We start from the raw sequence: 24,708 nt of genomic DNA, 5'->3' as shown, positions 1-24,708 counted from the left end.
GAGCTGCCCAGGACAACCAAGTGTTTTTGCACCATGGCCTGAAGCAAAGCTGTCTAAAACAGGGTTTGTATGTCTCCTCCCAAGGTAGGCTAGTTACAGCTCATGCCTCTATGTGCGGGCTATCCCCAAACCTTTGTGTGAAAGTAGGATAGTAGTTGACAACCTAAGCAAGTGAAAACATAAATAAATCTGTGAATGCCTTAATTATATTAAGTTCTTGTGAAGCACTTTTGTTCTAATAGGAGAAGCATTTATAAATAGTGCCATTTCTATTGGGCCAAATGAGATGTAGCCTGTCACCATAGTCCTTGTATACTGCGGCTTCACCACTGAAGACAAGAAGCATTCGTGTGGCTTCAGTCACAACCCTTAGGACGCATAGTGACTTATTATGGACAGCTAAAGATTGGACAGTGACATTATGCCGTTATTAATACGATTATGTGTTGGCCACTAAGGCCACTCGCATTTCACAAAGGCCTTCAAAAGACCCAAATGTCGACTGATCCATCGAGTGCTGTATCCATCACTCATACCTGAGCATGCGAACCAGGGCTGGGATGCCTCCAGACTTGAAGATTGACAGCAGACCCTCCCTCTGATGAGACAGATTGTGGAGGATGCTGGCTGTGGCGCGGGCTGTCTCCATGTCTCCAGTGTTATTCATGGCCCTGACCACGGCAGCCACCATCTGGGGCGACTGCATGAGGACACGGCGAGATGCCTCTTTCCGGGTCAACTGGTTCACGATCAGAGCTGCCTTGTTCACCACCACCTGAGGGATGACATAAACAGAAAGAGTAAGTGGTTGGATAGTAGAATGTTTTTGTTTTTTTTAAAGATTATTCTTTGGCATTTTATGCTTTATTTAGAAAGGAGAATGTAGAAACACAGGAAACCAAGGAGAGATAAAAGAGAGACATGCAATACATGACGGTAGCTGGATTCGAACAAGGGACATATGGTCAGTGCCCAAACTGGCTAAGCCACCGGGCACCTCCATTGGATAGTAGAGTTGATCCATTTTAGGGGGAAATGATTGGGAAGTCAGTTTCTTGTACATTTCTATTTTGCCAATTTGTTATTGTATAATTTAGCACTTTCAGCTAAATTCCAAATGTTGGTACACAGTGCTATGGTTTTATCATCTTTATTATTATTACATTCATTTTGTGATGTTGATGGACATTTGGCCACTAGAAGCGTCTGTCTGTTAAGCGTTTGCACTTGGCCTTGCTGAAGCCATCAACCTTCCGCTGAGCAGAACAACGTGACCATGAGACGTGAATATGCATTTATCTTATCTAGTCTGCCTTGGGAAGGCATTTGTCAGCCATGGAGTCAACAAGGGGGTGTTAACACATTCATTAGACTATTCTGAGTGAGTGAAGAGAGGCGTTATTAATAGACGTACAAACATCAAGGCCAATTTAACACATTAACCCTGGCGTTCCTATTTCGGTCATGTCATTCTAGACAAACATTTTTAACATTTTCAAAAATAGCAAATCCACAAACTCAGGACGCATCAGTATCTGACGAGTCGGGAGCTTGTCAATGATCCATTTCATCTATGTGTTATGCAACAAAGTGTATAAGTGGTTAAATCTACTTTCTTCATTTTGGTCCAATTAAGTCTACAATGCTTTGTTACCCATACAGCTGAACTAAACTTTGGAGAAAATTATGATATGATAAATATATATGTTAGAACAGGATCTGCTCCTCAGGGGTCAAACTATGATAGCTTGTCAGCTATAGCACAGGGGAAAGGGTCAGTCAGATGGATCATGACCACTGATACAGTACATTTATCGATGTCATGGCGGAACCAATAAAGATGGCACACAGACAGACACCAATAAAATCGTTGCCGTCAGGCAGAATCTCCATATTTGAACCTTTTATGTTTTTTTGTAAATGAATGCCCTACAAAAGTAGTGAAAATAGCCGATTGAAAAGCTCTAACTATTTTAAATGTTTTTTTAAATATTACAAAAGGAATGGTTTTGGACTTAAAGGGTTTCCACCCGACAACAAACAGAATGATACATAGGTAGAAAAGAAATATGGAGAGGCCAAGAGTGAGTGTGTGAGTGTATAACAGACAAACATATGGGCACCTGTATGCACGTGTCTGTTACCACATATAACGTCTTTTTTGATCTTCCTCACCTGGTCTTCATCATTGAGCAGCTTGGTAAGCTCAGGCACGGCACGCGTGGCCAGCTCAGCATCATCTTGGTAGTTAATCAGGTGTATGATGGCTGTCTTCAGCAGCTGCGATGGCTCGGCCAGGCGCTGTACGTTGGTCATCTGTCCGTCCGTCTGCGTGGACAAGATGCTTGTGCCCTCGGCCACAGTCTCTGGGAACATGGCCGCCCGCACTCGCTGGGCTCTGGTCATGTTATACTGGGACTCAAGTTCTGGGAACAGAGGGAGCGAATAGAACAAAAGTTGGAATTGGACAGTATGCATGTGTGTATGTGTCTTACAGTAAATTTCATTTACTTATTATTTCTGTTTTTACAGGGACAGTGCACAATCATCAACATCACTGTAAATGTGTAGTCCATCCCCGGGCCAGAAAAGGTCAGATTCTGATCATTTATTTATCCCAAAGGGCAGTTCATTTTGCAACAAACCCAGTCCACAGAAATCACACAAAGACAGAATATTCACAGGCAAGGCAGTTACACGTCAAAGGAAACAAATAAACACACAGGTCAACACAGGAGACAACGAGCAGCAGCGAACAATTAAAACAAAAACAAATAAAAAAATATACATTACAACACAGAATAAAATAAATATAATAAAAATGTTGCCTTAGTTACATATAAAAACAGAGTTCAAGGAATGCAACAGTCATTTAAAATAACTACTGTCAGAGTTTGATAGCCTGTTAGCGGAAGAAATGAAGGACTGTGAGTAGAGGTTTATTCTCCTGAGAGGCCCATTATAACGCCAGCCTGAGGTTCATTGCAGTGAATTCACTGGACAGAACATGGTCAGGTTGGGTAATACTTTTTCTTTCTTGGCCACCTGTTTCTCACACAAGTCTCTTAGCTGTGCTCTGATTACCTAGAGCAGATGTTCACACATCACAACGTTTTATTCTTGTCCTTCACAAACAACCCATTAAACCAGTAAATAAACGAGAAAGTCAAAAGACTTTCAATGAATGTTTGATAAAAAAAATACATAAATTAGGTGTTTTAATAATAGAAGCGTGTGAATCTGTGTGTGCGTGCGTGTCTTACGGGGGTCATCTGCTGTGACAGTCGTAGTGACAGTGTAGTGTTTGGAGGAGGTGCTGTACTCTGTTGTGTCATCTTCTCTGAATGTAGTGGCACCAGATTGGATACCAGAGTCCGTGCCATAGTACGTCTGCTGCCACTCAGACACCTTCACTTCAGGGTCAGCCACTGGTAAACAGGAAGAGGGCCATTGTGAGTAAAGGAAAATAAGACAACAGCTGCTTATAGACTAGAGAACATCTTAAAATCTGGCGTGTCGCCCAGTGACCGCCCCTTAAGTCCTGCATCACACAGTGTTGTGTGGCAGTGCCTGATGTGCGTTATCGTCGGCTCACGACGCATCAGCTTGTGTTTGAATTTAGCATGACAAGCTAAACAAGGTTTCTGAACAAAAAATACATTTCATATCAATATTCAAAATACATTGTAAACGATATCGTTTAGCAAATTGAATGGTACGCTAGTTGACATCGTCACCTTGTTGTCAAGTGATGTAAAATCTTTAAAGTCATGCATTCGTTATAAAAAATAAAAACATCTTTCTTTAATTCAATACATTCAAACTCTACTTATGTTAGTTCATGTAGCTAGTTACATAATGTACACAGGCTGGTCACCCAGTAAGAGCGTGCCTTTCTTGTTGTTCATAAGTGTTGCACTGCTATGGCCTGCTAACCATGTCCATCCAGGTGAAACACCTGACCTCCATTTTAGTGAGTCCCAACTAATAGCAGGTTGTTAGACCACTGCTACTAAGGTACTACTGTACCTTACCTGTACTGTAGGAAGGGGCTGAGACATGGATTAGTACAGTTTTAGTTTCTTTCTGTTGGTCATGGTTCTTGAGCCGGTTCCCAATGTCTACAACCTTGTACTCCAGGAGCTTGAGGCCACGAAACTAGTTAACGAGTCTCGTTTGTTATCGGCAGTGTTATCCCAGATCCTTACCCTGACCATACCATACCCATAACTAACCATCTCTGAGCTTATGTCTAAACAACTATTTTAATGTTATACATCGATACAAGTTCAGGATCCACTAACTTTTTTATTATTATTGACTACGAATGAATTATGGACTACCGCATTCTTCTTTGATCCGTTGTTAGTAGACATGACAATTCAAACATAAAGAAGTCCCTTCGACAGCTGCAACCATTTTCAATTGGATTAAGCATAGAGACTTTGATAATATCAAAACAGTACTTGAGAATACATAGGCCATGATTAAATTGTACATTCCAAAAGAGCCTCTGTACAACAACATAATACTATGAACTAACAGTAGATCAGAAAAAAGCGATATAGACAGGTCCAGCATACAAGAACATAATTGAAACAAAAAGAAAACAAATTCCTTACTTTGCATTTCCATTCTGGCCTTGTGGGCTCAAACCAACAGCAATGGAGCAAACCTGGAAGACACAAAGAAGGACACATTTGTTATAAGATGCAAAACAATTGTGGAATTTTTGTAATAGCGCTCTCTGTACAGATATATGTAATATATACTGTATACTCATTCGGAGCACTCAAGAAAGCTGGCCACAATATGATAAAAATGTTTTTGTGGACTAGATTCTTGTCCCAGCCTAGTTTTTCACCTATCTTTTTGTATGTAAAGCAACTCTGTCTGTAAAGACTTAATACACTGTATCATCAACTAATCTCAACACACACACGGTCAAGGCTCTAACTCAATATGGTGCAATTTGTTGGCTTAAGGTCAAGGTCGGCAAGGTCAATTACTAATGTACACATTATGGTATATTACTAATAAACTATTCATCATAGAAAAAGCTTGTCTCTAGCCATTTTGTTTTAGATTTAGAACACTGACCGAGGTCATCTGGTGAAGAGCCATGCGTCTCAACTATGCTCACCTCAGTAACCTGTCTTTCTTCATTTCTATTTTTGGCAGTTTTACCCCATTTTCTCCCAATTTAGTCACCATGTGGCTCCTCTGATACAAATTAATTCACCAGCCCCTTCTTTTTTTCACTGGGAAAGTGCGAACTTGCAATATCTCCCACAGATGCCCTCCCCACTGAACGGGTGCCCCCAGCAGAGGTCACTAGCTCAGCAACGAGGACAAAATCCCTTGCTGGCTTCCTACATACGAACACTGCCAAAGTACCTTTTCCACAGCATAAATTTTGACAGATAAATGCTGCAATAGAGCTGAAGGTAGTAAGGGCAACTGTGAGTGAACTTCATTTAAGCGTTTGTGTGTGCCAGCATTAAGTTAGCTGTACAGGACAAACCCACAATTAATGTTATTACCTAGAGCTGTGTTTACCCATCAAAATGACCACTGTGAAAAGGTCTAATGTGTAATTGGAGCATCTGACCAAGCCAGAGGCACCACAGCTGGGAATCAAACAACTTCCTCTTCTTTCTTCTCGTCTTTCCCCATCATTTAGCTTTACTCCACCCAGGTACAACAAGTATGCTTTAATAATAAACTACATACGTACAGTACACTACACCGACTACCTGGTACATGCACGATATACCTTTGCTGTAGTCATTTTTTTTAAAACCAATTAAGAAATGTGGGAATAAGATACCAAACATACCGTCACAACAAAAATATATTTAAGCACTGAAATGTTCCAAAAAAACACAGTAGCAGCAGTGGGTGTCCTATGGGAGAGGAGAGTATGAGACACTGGAGGGGAGACAGCTGTGTTACAGGAATGCCAACCTCTCATCTCAGCTTGAACTTTGACCCCAGCCACCACCCATAACAACCGTGGGAGTTACACTCCTGTTGCTGACGCAGAGTATACTATCGACAAACCAGGAACCAGCTTGTTAGGTTTCGACTCAACTGTGTGTCTGTGTGTCCATGACACACTTACTTCACACATGGCACCTCCCCTCCTCTTACTCACAACCCCAAAAAACTCCATACAAATACCACAACCTCAGCTATTTATTTCAAATTCCAAAATGCCTTACTATTCACAGTATGCATGCTTCCCATGTCCCATCAAGAAGTTCTTACTTATAATCAAATCTTTACAGTATCCCCAGTGCTACTTTAACTCTGAGCGTTAGTTGACCAGAGTCACCCAGAGCTCTAGATTTCAAAATCAAATTAAATTAACGCAGAGAATTTTACAGTCTGTATTCGGGGCATCTATCAAATGCATGTTTTGCTGTATAAACTAACTGACATGGTGCAAGTTGAATTTTTTTTAAAGACTTAATTTTCTCTTATTTTGCCTCTGGCGTTCCAGGTCCCAACAGCTTCAACGGTCATCTCCATAGTAACCTCAGATCCTAGGGTTGAGTTAGAAAGCTTGGGGAATGTTGAAGCGAAAAATGGATATTAGTGGGCAGGACCAAGGGGGAGGGGCTCACTCAGGTGCGCACATCAATCAATAGAGGCTGCATGAAACTATTACTCAGTGAAACAAACATGGCGACTGCAGCCAGCAAGTAATGTAACACCAACAAAAGCTGTTGATGTGTCGGGTGTTTATTTTGTGCAGTGCACATACATGCCTCAGCCAATGTTTTAATACATTTATCTCACTCATTCTAGTCACTGTTTCCAATGACACTTTCTCCAGACCTTACTGTGAGTGCAGACAACACTCACAGTAACATCCTTCTTGTACGTTGCCATGAGGAGCAACACCGTTTGTATCTAGATAAAAGTTTTAAGATGGAAGGTTTATAGTCATTGTAATGGGAGTGAAAATGTGGCACAGCAGGAAGGCACACTGGTGGGATTGGATTCTGTATCTAACCACTAAACCACAGGCATCTCTCTGATATTCATCATTCTGTTTTTCCTACTTCTTATTTTCCAAGGGGGGTGGATGGGTGAGAGGGTTTTATGTCCAGGGGTGTCAATTTGAGGGTCCATGATGGCAATCGATACCCCCCTAGCTTCTTGGTGTAGTTAGCGTTTAACATAAAATGTGTTTGTTTTTTTAGCATATCTTTTCTCCACCTGTGTGCCAAATGCACTCCATTATAGTATCTCCCAAATACTCCTCATTGCTCTGTATGTCTCTAAACATTACAATGGCTGTGGACTCCTGCATGTGACAAATTAGTGTTAACAATGTGTACACTGTTAGGCGGCCATGATGTCCTCAGATGTTTGTGGTGTTGGGAGTGAAACTGGAGTGACGGCATTCTTTGCTAGGGACATTACTGGCATACTGCTGACGCGTGTGAGTCTGAGTGTGTGGTGAATACGATTGTCTGTGCGGGTGTTTGTAGTATGTTGAACGTATGAATGTTTATGAGCGTATGTCTGGTAAATGTGTGTGTTGAACATGTGTGTGTGTGTGTGTGCGCGCGTGTACAGTATGTGTATTGAGGAGCCAAGCAACAGGTGTGCGACACAGACTTGCAACAAGTACATTCGGCTTTACTGTTTGGGAACATTTAACTAAAAATGTGGGGGCCCGGGGCCAAGTGTGAGAGATTGTTGTTATGAGTTGTCTGCTCACAATTTACCTCAGTAGAACCTTACATACAGTAGAACTCACACCTCCCTAAAAACGAATTTATGCACTAGCATAACATTAGCGACAAAGTGTCATGTGCCACAAAAAAAGTCATGTTGAAGCAAGAAAAAAAAATCCAGTTGAAAATACATACATTCACCACTTTTTTGCCAAAGCATAAATCTGGCTTTAGTCTCAAACCCACCCACCAGCTAACGTCCTTTATCTCTGTTTGATGTAAATATGCCCTCGTTTTGAAACAAAAAATCTCTCTCTCTCTATCCCCTTCTCCCCATCTCTCTCTCTCTCCCTCTCTCTCTCAGCACAGAATATTTTTTGTAGCACAGAATCTTTCTAGAATCAGGAATATTGTCTGGGCAGAATGGCTTCGACTGTATTGGCTGCCTGGAATGGTTTAAACTTTGCAGCTCATTCTACAGTTGCACTACTTCACAATAGCAAGACGTGCAAGACGTGTCACCTCAAATGTAAAATGTTTAAATGCAGTGAAGTGAGTCATTAACCAATTATGTCAACCAAATGGCAAGAAAACAAGTAGATGTAAAATGACAGTCTAACATATCTAATGCGTCTGTGTCTGTCGCATCATGCAACCATTTTGCAGCCATGTTCCAACTGTTTTGACTCTGCTTATGTTGAGTCACTGAAAGCCTCCCTCTCAAAGGGCCCCACACAGGCTGCTAACACACTCCAGCATCAACAGAACAAAACACACAACTTTGAACTTGTTCATGTTCTCAATAAAAGACCCACATAAAAAGAGTTGCCTTTGAATTCATGCTTTTAAGTATATCTATTTTTTTCTTTCTTGTATTTATTTATTTATTTTAGTTTTACTACTTGCACTTCCCAATTAATTGTAATGTAATGTTAGTTGTAATAGTAGTTATGCTGTCTTGGGATTTACACAATGAACACTGTAATGCTATTTTTTATTACAAAGGGTTAGCCTATTTAAAAGTTTAATTACTAGTTATTAGCCCAATCTGAGAGAGGAAAGGGTGTGTACAGTACAATAACATAGAGAAAGAGAACTTCAAGGACCCATATACAGGTTCAATTTTAAAAATATTTTTACTTTTACAGTGAGTGACTCCCAACAACACAGCTGCCTGCCTACATCCCATAAACCAAAGAGAAATCCTTTTCTTCCCATGCTCACTGTTTAAAACAGTAAGCTGACTGGTCACGGCTTGTGAAAGCACAATCAGCTCATGCCAAAAGAATTAAAATGATCAGTCTCCCATCTGGAAGTCAAATTCTTTCTAACTAAACAAGTTGGAGCGTAACGGCAGCCTGGCATGCTGGCTCACGACGCGTTCTCAGTGAAATTGCTATCTTGGTATTTGTTCACAATTCCTCAGACAACATCTTGTGTATTTACATTGTAGGATTACGAGTAGTATCAGATCAAGATGAAGTGAAAAGAAATCTATGAATTATAAAGAAAACCAAGCTGTCCTGTGTATCTGGTTTGCTTGGTGTTGTAGAGGTGTTAGTGAAAGTACCACTCCCTTGCTTTGTGCCCTGGGGCCTGGCACAGGGACATGTCTCATCTTATGTTTCACTCCCACAGTCAGGAAAGCTTTCTGGGGTTTCTTTCTACAACAACTCTGTGCATGTGCAAGAGCTGTGATAGGTGTGTGGGTGCGTGCGTGCGTGCGTGCGTGTAGTTTATAGCTGTACCTGTGTGTGTGTGTGTTTGCGTGTTTCATTGTAGCCCCTGCAGGGGCCCGTTTCTCCAGAGGGAAAACGATGGGAAAGGAATTGTGTGTTCTATGTGTTTGCTAGTGTGTGTGTACGCACGCGCGAGAGAGAGTGAGTGTACTTCCACATTGTGTGTCTGTTCCTCTCTAATAATAAGTACTTATCTCTGTAACTCTCGGTTTGGCCTAGTGGTGAGTCACTGGCAAGTAACCACATTCTCCTCTGCAACTACAATTCCACATGTATCTGTGTGTATCTGGATGTATGAGGGTGTGTGCATGCCTGTCTGACCGAGTCGTGAGTGTGTCAGTCAGTGTGCATATACTCAAACCACATACATCTCATGCTGAACCTACATGAACGTCCCAGTGAGTCTGTGTAACTCAAGCAGCAGCAGTGGTGAGTCAGGCAAGTAGTCACTCAGCCTGAGGCCCTGCAGCACATCACCATGCCAAGACTGTCTGTGCTCACTGCTTACAAGGTACCGTAACTCACTGACTCACCATGGCTTAGAGTAAGACTTCAACACTTGCTCCGATTGTGTTTGGCTGGGTTGTCAATGGGAGGATCTCACATTACACCTACAACATCTGTCCCTAAATGTCTTTCACAAATATACATAGCAAAGCAGATGGTCGTGGTTTTTCTTTTTTTTGTTCTCTTGTTTGATCTACATTCCCACTTGCTCTTCTTTTTTTCTATGGAAATAACAATACGATGGGAACTATGCACGAAAACTAATTTTACCCACTTTCTTTACTTCTGTAAACCTGTGACAAAAAAGCTGATTCTGATTGTCTTATCTAGCCAAATGCATTATAACACTTCTTAAAGTTTACAAAACCCAAAACGATGCCCTGCCACAACATTCTTTGGTTTCAATCCTTTTAGCCCAAGTCCATCTTGGTTATCCTTTCACTGTCTTTGGTGTGGTGTGCTTTGAGTACTGCCAAAGAGTTAGTAGATTCATGGGATCAGACGCACCATCTTACATCATCAATTCCAGCAACAGAGGATCTTAGTCATAAGTCAAGTCAACATGTCTGGGTTTTGCCAGTCAGGTAAGCCTCTGATTGGCTGGGCCACAAAATAAATCCATGGTTGGTCTAAGGAGGTCAGTGGTTGGTCAGTTCATATGTCTGTCATGTTTTGTTTATTTTTTTTTGTCTTTTTTTACTTGTTCCTTAAAGGGGAATACCACTCATTTTCAACGTTGAACTATGTCTTTAATACACCTTAGAGCTATTGTGTGGAAATAAGAAAAAAGTCCCCCCCCCCCTTCTATGTTGCCTAGAACTGGATAATTGATTAAGGTCATGTGATCAGTGACATACGCAGGGTGTACTTTTGGCTGTGGGGGCGGGGGGGAACTGTTGTATTTCCACACAACAGTTCTAAGGTGTATTAAAGACATAGTTCAATGTTGAAAATTAGTGGTATTCCCCTTTAATCACTCTTCAAAAGTCATGTATTTAGATAGTCGAGTTAGAGTTTAGGCCTCATATCTGAGAGGTTGTGAATGTGTGTTTTCTACTTACATTTTGCCTCACTTTTAACTATGTGGTGGTGTGGGTGTAGTTAGTACGTTTTTCTTATTTATTTTATGCAGGCATACATCAATGCCAACACCAGTGAGTGGCAGTACTGTTCTGTTGTCAGACAATCACAGTGTTTGTGTAGTCTTTTGTTTTTCTGGGCGAGGCTGAGAATTTAGTCAACTGTTGCAGCGGCGAGCCACACCCTGTACGTTGCCTAGGTAACACAGTCTGTGCCCAGTGCCCTCTCATTCTACTGTAGTTGTTTTATCAGTTGGCCTATCAGAGAGCTGGGGCACCATTTGCTTTGTGATGCTCTGTCTCGATCAGTGTTGGTTCATTCGATTTTGTTGTCGATCTCTAGCCCTCGTATACACGTATGTACGTCATTGACAACCTGACACACACACACACACTTGCTTTTATTCCTCCTCTTACGATCATAAAAATGCATTGAAACACACACACACACACACACACACACACACACACAATCCTTCCATGGTCTGTCAGTCCAGATGACTGCGCCCTCTCTCTCTCGGACTGTAGAGATTGTTCTGCTGATACAGAAAACCAACGGCAGAGAGCAGACAGGCAGGCTGGGACATTGTGGGCAGACTGGACCTCAGCCATACAAACACACAACAGGACATAATTTATACACACCACTTATCAAAATTACAGATGAGCTACTGTACTGTTGTTGGACTTAAATTATTTGTTTCATGTTTTTACTGCAAAACGCTTTCAATGTTTCACCCTTTTACTTCTACTGTGAAGCCTGTCTGGCAGCTCGTAGAGTCCCTTACGGACCAATAATAAAGCACACTGAACCTTCCTGACTGGTGAGTTGATGAACACTGAGGCCATCCCTGCCACTAACCAATGTTTAGCTGATATATAGAGCTCTTTGTTGTACTGTGCGGTTTGAAGTGGACCTTGCCCTCTTCCCATCAGTGGAACAGTTAATGAGTGATATGCTTTCATTTTTTGCTGCACCTGGGATCATTCCACCCCCAACCCCACCACACCACTCTCTCACAAATCACGTTACACATTCCAACCCCCCATTTTTATTTTTCTAGATTCTTGCGTCTTATTTCTTGCACCCATTTTATGTGCATTCTTCGTTCTACATGACTGATACTTTTACCCTGTTCTTTAATTGTCCGTGAAACATTAAAAAAAAACTTCTGCTACACAAATTAAAGCTAATTATGTCCTTAAATACTGGCCCTTTCAATTAGGAAGTGAGCCAAAAGTATGGGTGTGGGTGTCGTGGTTGTGCCTTCACCCACGACCGCCCTGCCTTTCCAACTACTCCTCCTGGCACTGAGGATGACTGCTGATAGAGAAGGGCTGCTCACTCACACGCTGGCTACAGAATGAAAAGGAATGTGCGTCAGTGCAAAAACTCAGAGTGGGCAAGTATGAACAGCAACAGGCGAGAGCAATAGAGAAGAGAGAGAGACAGAGACAGAGAGTTTTGTATGCTTTGAGTAAAGCATATTTATATTTTGCCATGTGATGCGTTTTTTGAAAATCTGTTACTTTCAGCAAGCATCAGGATCAAATAATGCCTTATAAGTTAGGCTTAACTGTGTGAGACAGAGACAGACATAGAGAGAGAGGCAGAGAGAGGCAGTCAGAGAGAGAAACCCGTTTGACTCCCAGCACTGTAATCCTGCTGTGAGATTCCACACTAACTTGGCATATTCAATCTGTCCTGCTCCCATAAATCCTGAAAGACGAAGCACGCACTCCTCACCTCTCCCTCACCCTGTTCCATTTACACACACACACACACACACACACACACACACACACACACACACACACACACACACACACACACACACTCTGCCTTTCTAATTTCCCAACATCCTATCTTGACACAAACCAAAACAGGCTGAGGTTGAGGTAAACTCTTATTTCCACTTCCAGACACAGCAATGACATGAACATTGGGTCATTGTTGATGACTAAAATCACACAATGAAGGGAACAATCTAACAACTGACTACACACCCCTCTTCACCCCACAGGCATTTCAAACAGGGCGTGTCTCCACAGCAGTGACAGGCAGCACTCCAACTCAAAGGCGTGTCCATGCAGGGTGTAGGGGTGTGGGTGGGTGAGGCTGTATTCTGCTGAATACACCTAAGCGCCAGAGGGGGTGAGGCCTGCTGTATTGCAACGTTTGTATTCTCACCAGCTGAGCCACATTTACAGTAGGCTATATATATGCATCCATGCACGATGGTGTCGCTCGACGAAAATAACAGATCTACAAGCAAATGTGCCATTTTCTGCGACGCCATGCGTCAAAGCTTAAATTAGGCCTGTGACGTTTATCACTCTGTAACCGACCTATTCTCTCCCTGTTGCCTGACCTTTTAAATAAACTTTACTCCACCCAAACTCATGCTGCCCTAGCATGAATTAACAGGTTCGGGAGAAGACCAGGTGGGATGGTGGTGATTAAGCTGGTTTGAATGAGTTCCAGAATGTCTCCTTAACCTCAACCAACAGGTCATGTGAGATAGCAACACATGCAACACATCCTCCAGCCCCGCTAGGCTTTGGTACCTCTCCTGCTTGTCATAAATGTGTTTCATCTTCTTAATAACTTCTTAAAACACAGTTTTGAGGCTTCTAGCCAATATAGTTTATCTTTTTCCTTGTCATGCATTATTTTTTACATTAAAATATTGATTCTCCAGTTTGCTATCATCAAAACTGCAAAAAGATGATTAGTATTATTAGGTTATTAACAATCATTTATTTAGTAGAAACAATAGTGTAGTAATAATCTCAGTACCACAATGCACAGCCTTATTTAGTCCCAATCCCATCTGCTGTTATATTTAAATTCTGTATTAAGATTAGATAAACCTTTATTTATCCCCATGGGGAAATTCAGGTATCACTGATACTGGTGTTGACCATAACGTTGTTCTTCCTCAAATGAGGTTTTGTAAGTAAAGACAATGAGCGGGACCACTTCTTTTTATTCTATGTTGTTGCATGTTCTCTCCTATGCAACTGTCCTTTGTAAGTACCCGTGTGAGAGGCACAGGTAAGAGTAGAGTCAAGAGCCAAAGATAAGAATACAGATAAAGATACTAGCTAGGCCAGTTCCGGTTACAACAGACAGATAAACAGAGTTGGTAGCTCTGAAAGCATAACTTAACCCACATTTATCCAAATGAGTCAAAGGGTCTATTTGGATACATTTTTAGTTACAGTAGGATATGTGTCTACTGTAAAACATAGGATTTTACAGTGTGGCTACAGAAAATGGGGTGGGTGGGTACAAAGGTACTGTATAGCAGATTCTATCCCATTTACCATGCATCTTCATGATGAGCCATATTGTATACATTGGACCAGCCTATGCTACAGGCATACAGTCTATGTCATGCACTCTTGAAAACATATGGTCCCAGTCAGACATGCAACACACACTCCTCTTAACATGTATTCCCAAATGCCTTTAACACAACACAAATGGCTGCGCAACCAGCTGAGCTCTTGCCGTTAGAGGCTTTGGTGGTCAGTAAGTGCTCCCCTGACAGAATGAGAACTCTTGCCTGTCTGCATGTCTGTCTGCTTCTCTTGCTTTTTTGATGGCAGACAGACAGATGTCCGTCTGTCATCCGTTTCTTTCTGTGCCAATCCATCATCTCAAACAACTACTCTTCTTCTACTTCTTTTGCCCCATCCATCCTCTCTCCCCCTCTGGCACATGATTTTGGTCCCACACCCTCTATGGGAGACAGCTTAACCCCTCCACCCCCACCTCCCAGAACACATACCCTCATTCAGTACTCCCAGCCATCCACCCACCACCAAGCCCCCCCCCCCCCCCCCCACACACACACACACACACACACACACACACACACACACACACACACACACACACACACACACACACACACACACACACACACACACACACACACACACACACACACACACACACACACACACACACACACACACACACACTACTGTGACTCTGTTGTCTAGCAGCAGCACTGGGGGCTAATTGGCTAGCTGTTTGCTATAAATCAATAAGTGAGGATGTGAAGTGGTGTGCGGCTAATGGATGCATTGTATTATTTGTGACAGGAAATAGTGGACATCAAGGTCCATTCGATGTTCCACCATCACAGGGTTATTATGGGCTGGCTGGTTTGTAGTCAGAGAGGGGGGCCAGTCACTCCCCTTTGTATCGTTTTGAGAGCTGAGGGAGACGAGGAAGAGGATGGTGTGTGAGGGTCTCTGGAGGCAGAGGTCTTAACCATTTCCATTTAATCATTCAGCTCAATGCTCTTATCCAGAGTAACCTATATACCAAATGGAATAAAATAGAATTTATGTACAATATAGGTATAATACCTGCAATAAATAGCAAGTACAAAGGTCAGAACCACCGTGCCAAAGTATTCAATATCCCTTTGTGATAAGACTGACAAGAGCTTAGAGTTGCTATACTGATCCTATTCACTGTGCTCATAGACTGTTTTGTCATCACAATTTACTTTTTCTTTGACTTTGTTCAAAAGGTCCGGTCCAAGGGAAAGACTGGGGGGGGAAAGACATCAATCTTTGGGAGGGAATTCATCAATTGTTTCTGTAACAGAATCCAGCTGGCAGCAATATGGACAAGCAAAGAAGAACCCAGAACAGTCTCACAGTGTGGAAAATGAAGAATGAAACACTGCTGTTGTGCACTTGTGCAATACACAAGTTTGGAATTTTTATGACAGATAGTGAATATTCCATCTGCCTTTCACACCATGATAAGGGCTACATTCCCTGAATTCAAGAGCAAGTAATTGTAGAGGGCATAAGCATTAAGGCACATGATATGATATGAAGTGCCGAAGATGTTCAAGACGGTTAGGCTAGTTGTCAACCAGGTTCACACAGCACAAGGAATACAATTTTATGCAAACTTCAGTCTGGTAGATTTGACCTGTGTTTGTCAAAATTCTTACCATGTCCCACTTATCCTTCTTTTCATTACCTGTCTAGGATCAAATTAATATTTTATGAATGCTATGACTCTGCTATTGGTTGCTCGTGGTGACCTGGGAACTGACACCAACTTTATTGTTGCATGCAATTCAAGTCACAAAGCTAAATGCCAAAACATTCAAAATGTAGACAAGAATTCTGGCCTTCCGGTGACATAATCGTTCATCATTTCCTCCAACTGTTCTAAAATAAAATAAATACAATTCAAATAAAGCACTGACATGCATAGCCCTAGATCTGTCAGGAGATGCATTAAAACACTTTGAGGAGTCGAATCAGGCCAGGGTACAGAACAGTACTGTAGTAGAGTCTGTACAAACTAGTGGTTAATTAATTCATGTTGTTTATTCCCACTGGAGTCCCGCTGGAAATCAAAAGGAAATGTGAGTTGTCTCTTAGGAGATTTGTAAGTACAGAACGAGATCAGATTACAAGGAGGGCGAGATAAAGACTGGGAGGGTTCAGGTTTGTGGGGGTGGGGGGGGCGTGTAGCAACATGTCCTCAGGACCACAGCAACACAGTTCACATAAGGTCCATCACATATTGCAGTACATATGAGATCTGCATAGATGACACGTACATTATACAGGTTAAGTTCAATATTGTTTCATATAAAATCACTCTCACCACTGCCAAAACCAAATTACAAATTCTTAGTATGACCTCAATATAGAATGTGCTGAATATAAAGAACAGGGGATGCATGTCCACAGAGAATCTCTACTCTAACCAGGGAAGTCACAATCAACATAACAGCAGTGAGTGGGTGTCCTGTCCAATAGTAACATTACACCATTCCTTTACATTGCTATAAGTCCATGATATAATGTATTCGGTGGGGAACTGGAGAAAAATAGGTGCTGTGCAGCTAGTTCAGTAAGCATGCAATAATAAGTGGGACTTTTACAGTAACTTCACAGCAAGTCATTGACATGACCTTTTACAAGGCAGATGATTATAGGCAGGATGCCCCTGCCCCAACCCGCATGTTTGGTGGAGGGTAGGAAGGAAAAGGATGATCTTAACCACTGATATAGCATGCGCACATGCACACGCACAAACACACAAACACACAGAGCTTCTGTGTCCCAGTTACTTCTGTGTCTTGGACTGGGGGAGAGCAAAGAGTAGCAGCTTTGTCCCATTGACTAGTGTGACTGCGAATAGGAAGCCTGGCTCTCAAGTGTCTCTGCTGGATCCATCCACAGACAGACAGGGCTGCAGCACATCCCTGGACAGCTCTGTTTGTTCACCGGCCAACTTGGATGGCTCTGTCTTAAAACGGCTTGCTGCATGGAAGTGGGCACTCCACTCCCCTTAGCCTTTTCTCTTTTATTGACAGCTAGTATGAAAGGCAGCGAGGGAAGACAGCAGTAGAGGGAGGCATAGGAGAATATAGGCTCTTGTTGGATTTGGTTCCAGCCTCAGAAGTGACATGTGGGCTCAGATGCTGAGCTCTAGTCTGAGCCATTACACTTGATTAAGGTACTTGGATGGAGGGGAGGAGAGGTTTCTCATTGACCATATGATATTCACACAGTGATGCTGGCTAAGTGGCCATTTTGCTTTAAACCCCAATTCCCTCTCTCCACACACCCAGATCTTATCAGCCAGCTTGAGGATTCGAACCAGTGACCTACAGTCCTGCTTTGCACATGCTCCACTAGCCTCTGGCTGTGTTGCTGTAACGCAGAAGTTTCACTGCATCGCATGGCTGTGCTAGTGAACGCTGAGATGAACTGACAGGTAATAAAAATTTCAAAGAGATTGGAGGCTGAGGGGGCCTTGGAGAGCAGAGCAAAATTCTATGGGGACACTGAAGAATATGAGAAACGCCAGGTGAAAGTTCAGCAAGCAAGTCCAGAGTCTAGCCATGACTTGAAGTTGTCATCACATGGTACAATATAATATTAGGGCGGGGGAAAGTGATGGCTATGTTTAGTGTTGTTATAGTTAAAAACAAAGCAACCTGAAAATGAAATAGTTCATTAAAAAGAAAACTACTTGAAATACTCAAACCGTTCAGTCACACCAGAGATCACAGCAAGGTTACATGGTCTGCATATTGTAAATGGACCGCTGCTGCATTTTCTTTTAGATTAGTTCTGAAGCTTTATTGGCGGATGACATGCGATGCAACTCTGCTGATAAGCTGCTTCAAGCCTAAAGCCATGGAATCAGAATTAGGTTTATGTCTAGACTACTGCCAACTAGGCCTAGGCCTATGCATCTCATCAAGCAAAGCACCTCTCGTGCACACACAAACACAATCTTCACTCGTCTTTAAGAAGTCGTTGATCCTCTGCTAATAGACAGTGTGTCCAACAAGTAAAACCTACTCAGCACTTAGCATTCCATCTCCACCACACCCGTGCTCTCCTCCCTTCTCTCAGCCTGTCATTGGAGTGTAATTAAGAGAAGGATGAGTAGGAGTAGATGGGGGGTATACCACCACCACAGGACTCATCAGAATCCATGTGTTGAGAATGTACTGCTCCGCCCAGGCACCAAACTGCGAGAACACTTTCCTTCGAGTCAGGACTTGGAATCTAGATCACATACACACAATCCCTTAGGTGGATGTCCCAAAGCTATGTCAGCGATGTACAATATAATCAATAGTAATTACTACTGGAACGGCAGGATCCAGCTTAACTTCAGGTCTCACAGTCAGTAGTTTTGTTGTGACTGTTCCTTTGATGGGGGAGTTGACTTGAAAACAATGGGTTGGCACTTGGCACAGATACACTGACTTCCTAAAAGTGCCAGTGACGGGGATAAGAACACCACCATTAGGCCCTCTGACATTTTAAGTAGGCGTCCTCCTTCTGTGATCCATCCCTGGGAACTGTCAGAGGTGAATAATTCATCTGCAGGGCTGTAATAGGAGCACAGCAGGGCTCAGCCAGGCCAACGCCAACTTAGCTTCTTCAGCATTATCTGCTACTGCTCTGATGACCTGCTGCAGTTCTGCTGCCCAGTGCTTTCCCAGAACAGAGAATAAAGGTAGAGCCTCCACTACGCATTCAAGTTAAGCACAAACACAGAAATGTGGCACGTGAATAGACACTTTGGCAGCAAGTCTACTGTACTAATAAATTACATTTTTATTTAATTTCACTTTAGGTGCACTGCACAGCCTATATGTGCTTACAAAGACGCACCTATCATGTTGCATTGTGTGCTACCAACTTATGGCAGCTACACACTGTTACGACTTTTAAAGAGGTCAGGAGGTCATCAGATCGTTGTGTATTTCACACTACACAAGTCTCTTTCTTGAACTTTTCTGTCATAATATCGGTGTGGTTTTCACACTATACGATTGATCGCCGACAAGGGATCACACACACACACTGCAAGTTTTCACCATGACGCGATCCAGACCCGATACATACATTTGTTTTTTATTCCAATTCATTTAACTCATTTTCTGCCAATCACGCATAAATGTGATCTATTAAATAGCGCACTTGGCCGCCAAGATCGCATAAATGCGTTCTATTTCGCATAAATGCGTTCTATTTTTTCACCCAAAGACCAAGGAGATATGATTTTTCGAAGATCTAGACTCCTATTCACTTCCTTGTTAACTCAAAACTTAAAAAATCTGTATCTCAGCTCCTGAGTACTTTTTTAATTTCAATGAAAAATCTCTGGCAGAAACAGCAAAAAAAATCTGAAATAATTCTGGCAGTCATTCAGTTAACCAACGTCTCATGAAAACGTGCAAGGCTCCTGTGATATATGCGCGAGACCGAGACAGATTGATTGTCATTAAATAATTCTCTATTTCTCTGTATGTCTCTATCTCTCAGGAATACACAGGACAGGACCTAATGGAAACAAGTCCTGGGGCTTAACCTTTTAGCATTCTTCTGTATAAATCTGTGCCACCGTGCCTTTTTTTGCAAAATGTTAATAAAGTATTCAATCAATCAATCTTTCTCTCAATGAAACAAACAAGTCAACCAGCTTAGTGCGCAATGCAATTCAGAAGCATTTCCTCGGTCGTTCACGGTGATAAAAGGTATTCCAGTCATGATGACAACAAACCTTTATGTACACGTAGGCTTCTATAGGCCTACAGTAAGTGACAAGGCATTATATCCCTCATAACTGCAACCTATGAAAAAATTATCCTGGCTACAACAGAGAAGGAGCATGTGTGTTCCAAATGTTTGCGGCCAATGTTTGGACTTTCCTGGTCCACATGCTGCTTTTTTAGCGTAGAACTATATTTAATAGGCCTACTGCAATATCAACATTGTTTTACCAATATTTGTAACACCAGAAGCCAAATATCAAACGTGCTAGATATCTAGGCTTCGCCGAGCGCTAGAATCGCGGCCGGTCCGTCTTGCAGAGCCTTTCACATACAGCGGGCAAAACCTCGGTGAGTAAAGCCAGATCTTGCATCAGATCGGGGGTTTTGTCAGAGAGTGCCAAAAAAGGTCCCGACAGCATAATCGGAACAAATATCTTGCAGTGTGTACTGTGTAGTAGCCCTTAGTCACTGTAGAGTTCAGTTAAATGCTGTTTTTGTAATAACTTCTTTTTTTATATATATTTTTACATGACCCCTGTAATTATGAATTAGCACCCCAAAAATAGATCTTTGATTGACATTTTAAAAAGGTGCTACCACTGGGATGTCCCACACCTGCTGACTTGACTTTAAGGGGTATAACCCGATCTGGTTTTACAAGCAGGACAGTGTGTAAATCTGTACATTAAACTCTGCAACGTGTGTGTGTGCACGTGTGCTGCACGCGCGTGTGTGGGGGCATCTGCTTTGGCTTGATAACAGTATTGTCTGGGGAATGGGGATGCTGGGGATCTATGATCTTAAGCTGATGAAATTTAACTCTCGGAGAGATTATGTGATGAAATCACACACCATCACCTTCCCCTTTGACTTACAACCACAGAGACCGCCATCATCCCTGACCAGAGAAACCTAATCTCCCTCCGCCCTCCAGTCTCCATGTAAAACACATACATAACACACACACAGACACACTTTGTTGGTTGCCAGTAGGAACAGGTCCCATATGTGCACAAGGAGCGAGTGGAACTTAGGGCTGGGCGATATGGACAAAATAAAATATCACAATATTTTACCTTGGTGTCAATATTGTGACAATAATATCTTATTGTGAAGATAATATCCATTTTCTTTTACATTTTTCAAAAGAATAAAAAAACAGCCAATCTACAAGCTCACAACATGTTGCATCGCAATGATTTATGAGCTTGTAGATCGGTCATTTATTGATATTTTCTTTTACATTTGACCATTTTTAAAGTGAAATAGGGCTTGATTGAAACCAGGAAAAAGATCACAGTCAACTTTAAGCCATATCATGATATCCAAAATCCCAGACGATATCTATCATATCACAAATATCGATGTAATATCAGCCACAGGAAGTACTCAGTCAGTGGAGACTGAGAGAGGGTGAATGAGAGAGGGCAAGAATAGAGGGAAAGACAGGAAGAACGAGGGAGGCTGAGGGCACAATTCCACCCTGAAGAGACCTTTTGATCGAGTTGGAGAGGAGACGTGGCATAAAACTAATCTCCTTTTGAAAAAGTTTAGAAACCTGTTTATAATCAAGAGGATCTCCTGGTGTGCCTCTTGCAATGCTAATGTAGGACAATATCAGGGAATTAAGCTGGGGGGTGTCATGGGGGGCCTTAGAGGAAGAGGGATTATCGCCAGTGCCACCAGCACCACAGCTGGTTGCCTGTGAGAACCCGTAACCACCACACACACAGGACAGGACAGCAGTCTAGCCAGATTGCCTAACAGTTGCTGCTGCTGCACTTGATGGCACACATCATGTATAGACCCAACACCTTTAGCTCAGTACAAGGCCTTGAAACGAAGCCAAAGAGCAGTAACTGTGTCAGACTACAACTCTCTATAAGAAGTTTGTCTGCTGTTCTTGTAGGTAAGAGCAGAGTGCCTTAGCCTGGTGTTGCTCTGGGACCTGGATCAAACCAGGTGTTTTGTCCGGGTACCACTCCTTACGACCTGCATCACACGACGACGTTCTTGTCAGCTCACATCGGTTGTAAAGCTAAGCTAGCTACATTGAATGTCGACAAGGTTTCTGAACCGAAGATGTTCTATACCTCATAAGGATTCAGCACATGTCATGACCCATATTTGGGTTCCTGCCCCGCTGTTGGAGAAAGATTCAAATGTTGTGTATTTTAGTAGTATCTATAGGTATTAGGTATAATGTACTTGAAACCCTTAGTCATGACGCTTCCCTTTTAAAAAACGTTTTAACTGAAGTAGTCCTGTTGTTGGTCTGTGTAGCGGAGGCCCCGACCGGCAGCAGTATGCTTCTGTTCTGGCACAGTGAAGTTAACACCCTGCTTCAATTCAACCTGTGTGACACATTCACTGGAACAGCCTCGGTTGGACTCGCTTGTTCCAGAATAGAGCACAGTGCCAATGAACTTGTTGTTTTGGACCAGGCCTATGCAGTGTTGGCCTGTTGGGACCCATGCGTTACAAAGTAAGATTTTACTGTAACGCAATTACTTTTTGCGGTAATTAATAGTGTAACTAGATACTCTTTCCAATTGAGTAACTTCGTTACGGTTACTGAAATGTAAATGGCTCGTTACTTAATGTGAATAGCCAAAAACTTCAGAGGATGAAAAGTTTATTATGGTCCGACTTCTACTGTCCCCATCCAATCACTGCAGCTCCTCAATTATTTGTTTCTGTATCATATCAAAAATGTAGTAGTGTAGTGTAGTTAAGACCGTCTGGGATGGGTTGAAACAACCTTTTAAACCAGGCTTTTTGCTAACCAGCGACAAATTGACATGGATGCCTATTTAACATGGAGCGTTCCCAAACACGAACACACCTCCACGGTGAGCCATCTGCTTCAGTCTAAAGCTAGGCAGAACTAAAAAGACCAATTTCAACTAAGGTATGTTGTTGTTGAAGACATGATTCAATATCTGCTGAGTTACAATAGATGAAAGTTGAGAGAATTGAGAGAATTGCAACAGGAAAATGTATACATTAATAAGCAAAACAAAACTATACTTACTAACAAAACTTACTTTTGTAATTCAGTAAATAAGTTACTAATTCAACCCATTAAAACCAGGAAAGCATCTGTGTCATTTTAGATTTTATCGTTGGCTATTCAAAAATAGATATACAAGCTCACAGCACTTCACTTTGTGCCGCGCAGCGAGCTTGTACATCTGCTATTTTTGAACATTTTTGAAAAATGTTGAAAGTGTTTGAAAAACTTTGAATAATTTTTTATTACGAAAAAGTGTGAGAACTAGTGATTTAGAAGGCATTTGTAGAATCGGCCTCAGGTCTTACAGGTTTAAACTAAAGTAACTTGCCCAACACTGGTCCTATGGGCGCAAACAGGGTGGCCATCCTGGCCACTGGCCTGGTAGATATTCCAGCCCTCTTAACTGCCATTGTCCATCCTTAAGGATCCAGTGTAGAAGGACCACAGCGTGAATCAGTTTTTATTTTCTCTTCATTATGACAGAAAGCTGCTTAAGCTTGAATGCCACACTGACCCATGTCAAAACTGACTTTCACAGATATTAAAGTTGTCCCTTGGATACAAGATGTATGTTATGACTTCAATCACATGAAAGGAGGAAAGGTGGATGAGACCATTTAAACAGAATTTTCCTATGAAGTCAAATGCGAAAATTGTAGCATTTTGTTAATGCTAAACAGTATTGCAAAATGTGTGGAATGATTCAGTGTTCTTAAGAATTCTTTAGAACAAGTTTGTGTCGGAAGACTTTGACAAGTATGACATAAACGGTTCATCATCACAGATGATGAGAAAAGTCTTGGACTCATCACTGTACATTCTTTAGAAAGCCGAGTTGGCACACATTCAAGATTCATTCAAGGTTGCGTGCATGTGGGGATAGAGGGAGGGACATGGGCTTGTAAAGACAACACATTTTTGTCATTGTTCATCCTTACTTATTCATTATTCAGTGTCATTCATTATGGATTGTGTACTGTAAGTCAGGTTGTTAACCAATGCCATAGGGTTGCTGTGGACAAACAGCAGGAGGGAGACATGGCTCATTTACTGTCACCAGCCCATTACATGACTCTGTGAAAATATCTGATGTACAAGCACGGCGCATTGCAATAGCCGATCAACAACGTGTCGCATCGTGATGTGATGTTTCGCCATTTAATTGTTTTTTTTTGCCCAATGACATTATAAAGACATGCCCAAAACAGGGATGCCAGGTTGAAAGTGGTTAAATAAATTGAGCAAAACAGTCTCAAGAAATATGCTGTTGGGTCCTGGTATAGCCTACAAACTATTTTGTTTTAGCTGACACACATAATAAAGAGAAATGTTAAATCTAAGTACAGGTGGAGGGGTCAGTAGGGCTCAAGGACCCCTACATATTATTATCATAGTTATGTTTTACACACACCAGGAATCGGTCTCCTGAGATTGGTAGTCCTACATTACATTTACTCAAACTATTAAGCGAACAAGACCTAGCATTTAAAGTACATACAAGCACCACCAAGACATCAAACTAGCTCACAAATCAAACAACAAAATACAGCAGCTTTCTAAAAGAGTCAAAAGAGAAACAGCTATGACTCAGACAGATTC

At 42.0% G+C, this 24,708-nt stretch overlaps 1 protein-coding gene across 1 annotated transcript in view; it reads right to left on the bottom strand.

The window, feature by feature from the left end:
• The window catches only part of LOC311058460 (junction plakoglobin-like), a 33,256-nt gene that overhangs the window by 7,238 nt on the left and 1,310 nt on the right, over nt 1-24,708 (bottom strand). Inside the window, exons 2-5 of the mRNA XM_084075919.1 lie at nt 4,623-4,675; nt 3,264-3,428; nt 2,176-2,426; nt 537-775 (exon numbers count right to left, since the gene is read on the bottom strand). Of these exons, the coding sequence (XP_083932045.1) occupies nt 537-775; nt 2,176-2,426; nt 3,264-3,428; nt 4,623-4,635 (668 nt within the window). The 5' untranslated portion in view covers nt 4,636-4,675. The remainder of the gene's footprint in view (nt 1-536; nt 776-2,175; nt 2,427-3,263; nt 3,429-4,622; nt 4,676-24,708) is intronic.

The sequence above is a fragment of the Gymnoscopelus microlampas genome, assembly GCF_963454915.1.
Source record: "Gymnoscopelus microlampas genome assembly, chromosome: 2".
Taxonomy (NCBI): Eukaryota; Metazoa; Chordata; class Actinopteri; order Myctophiformes; family Myctophidae; genus Gymnoscopelus; species Gymnoscopelus microlampas.
Note: the sequence above shows the minus strand (reverse complement) of the source record. Positions and strands in the feature narration are given on the sequence as shown.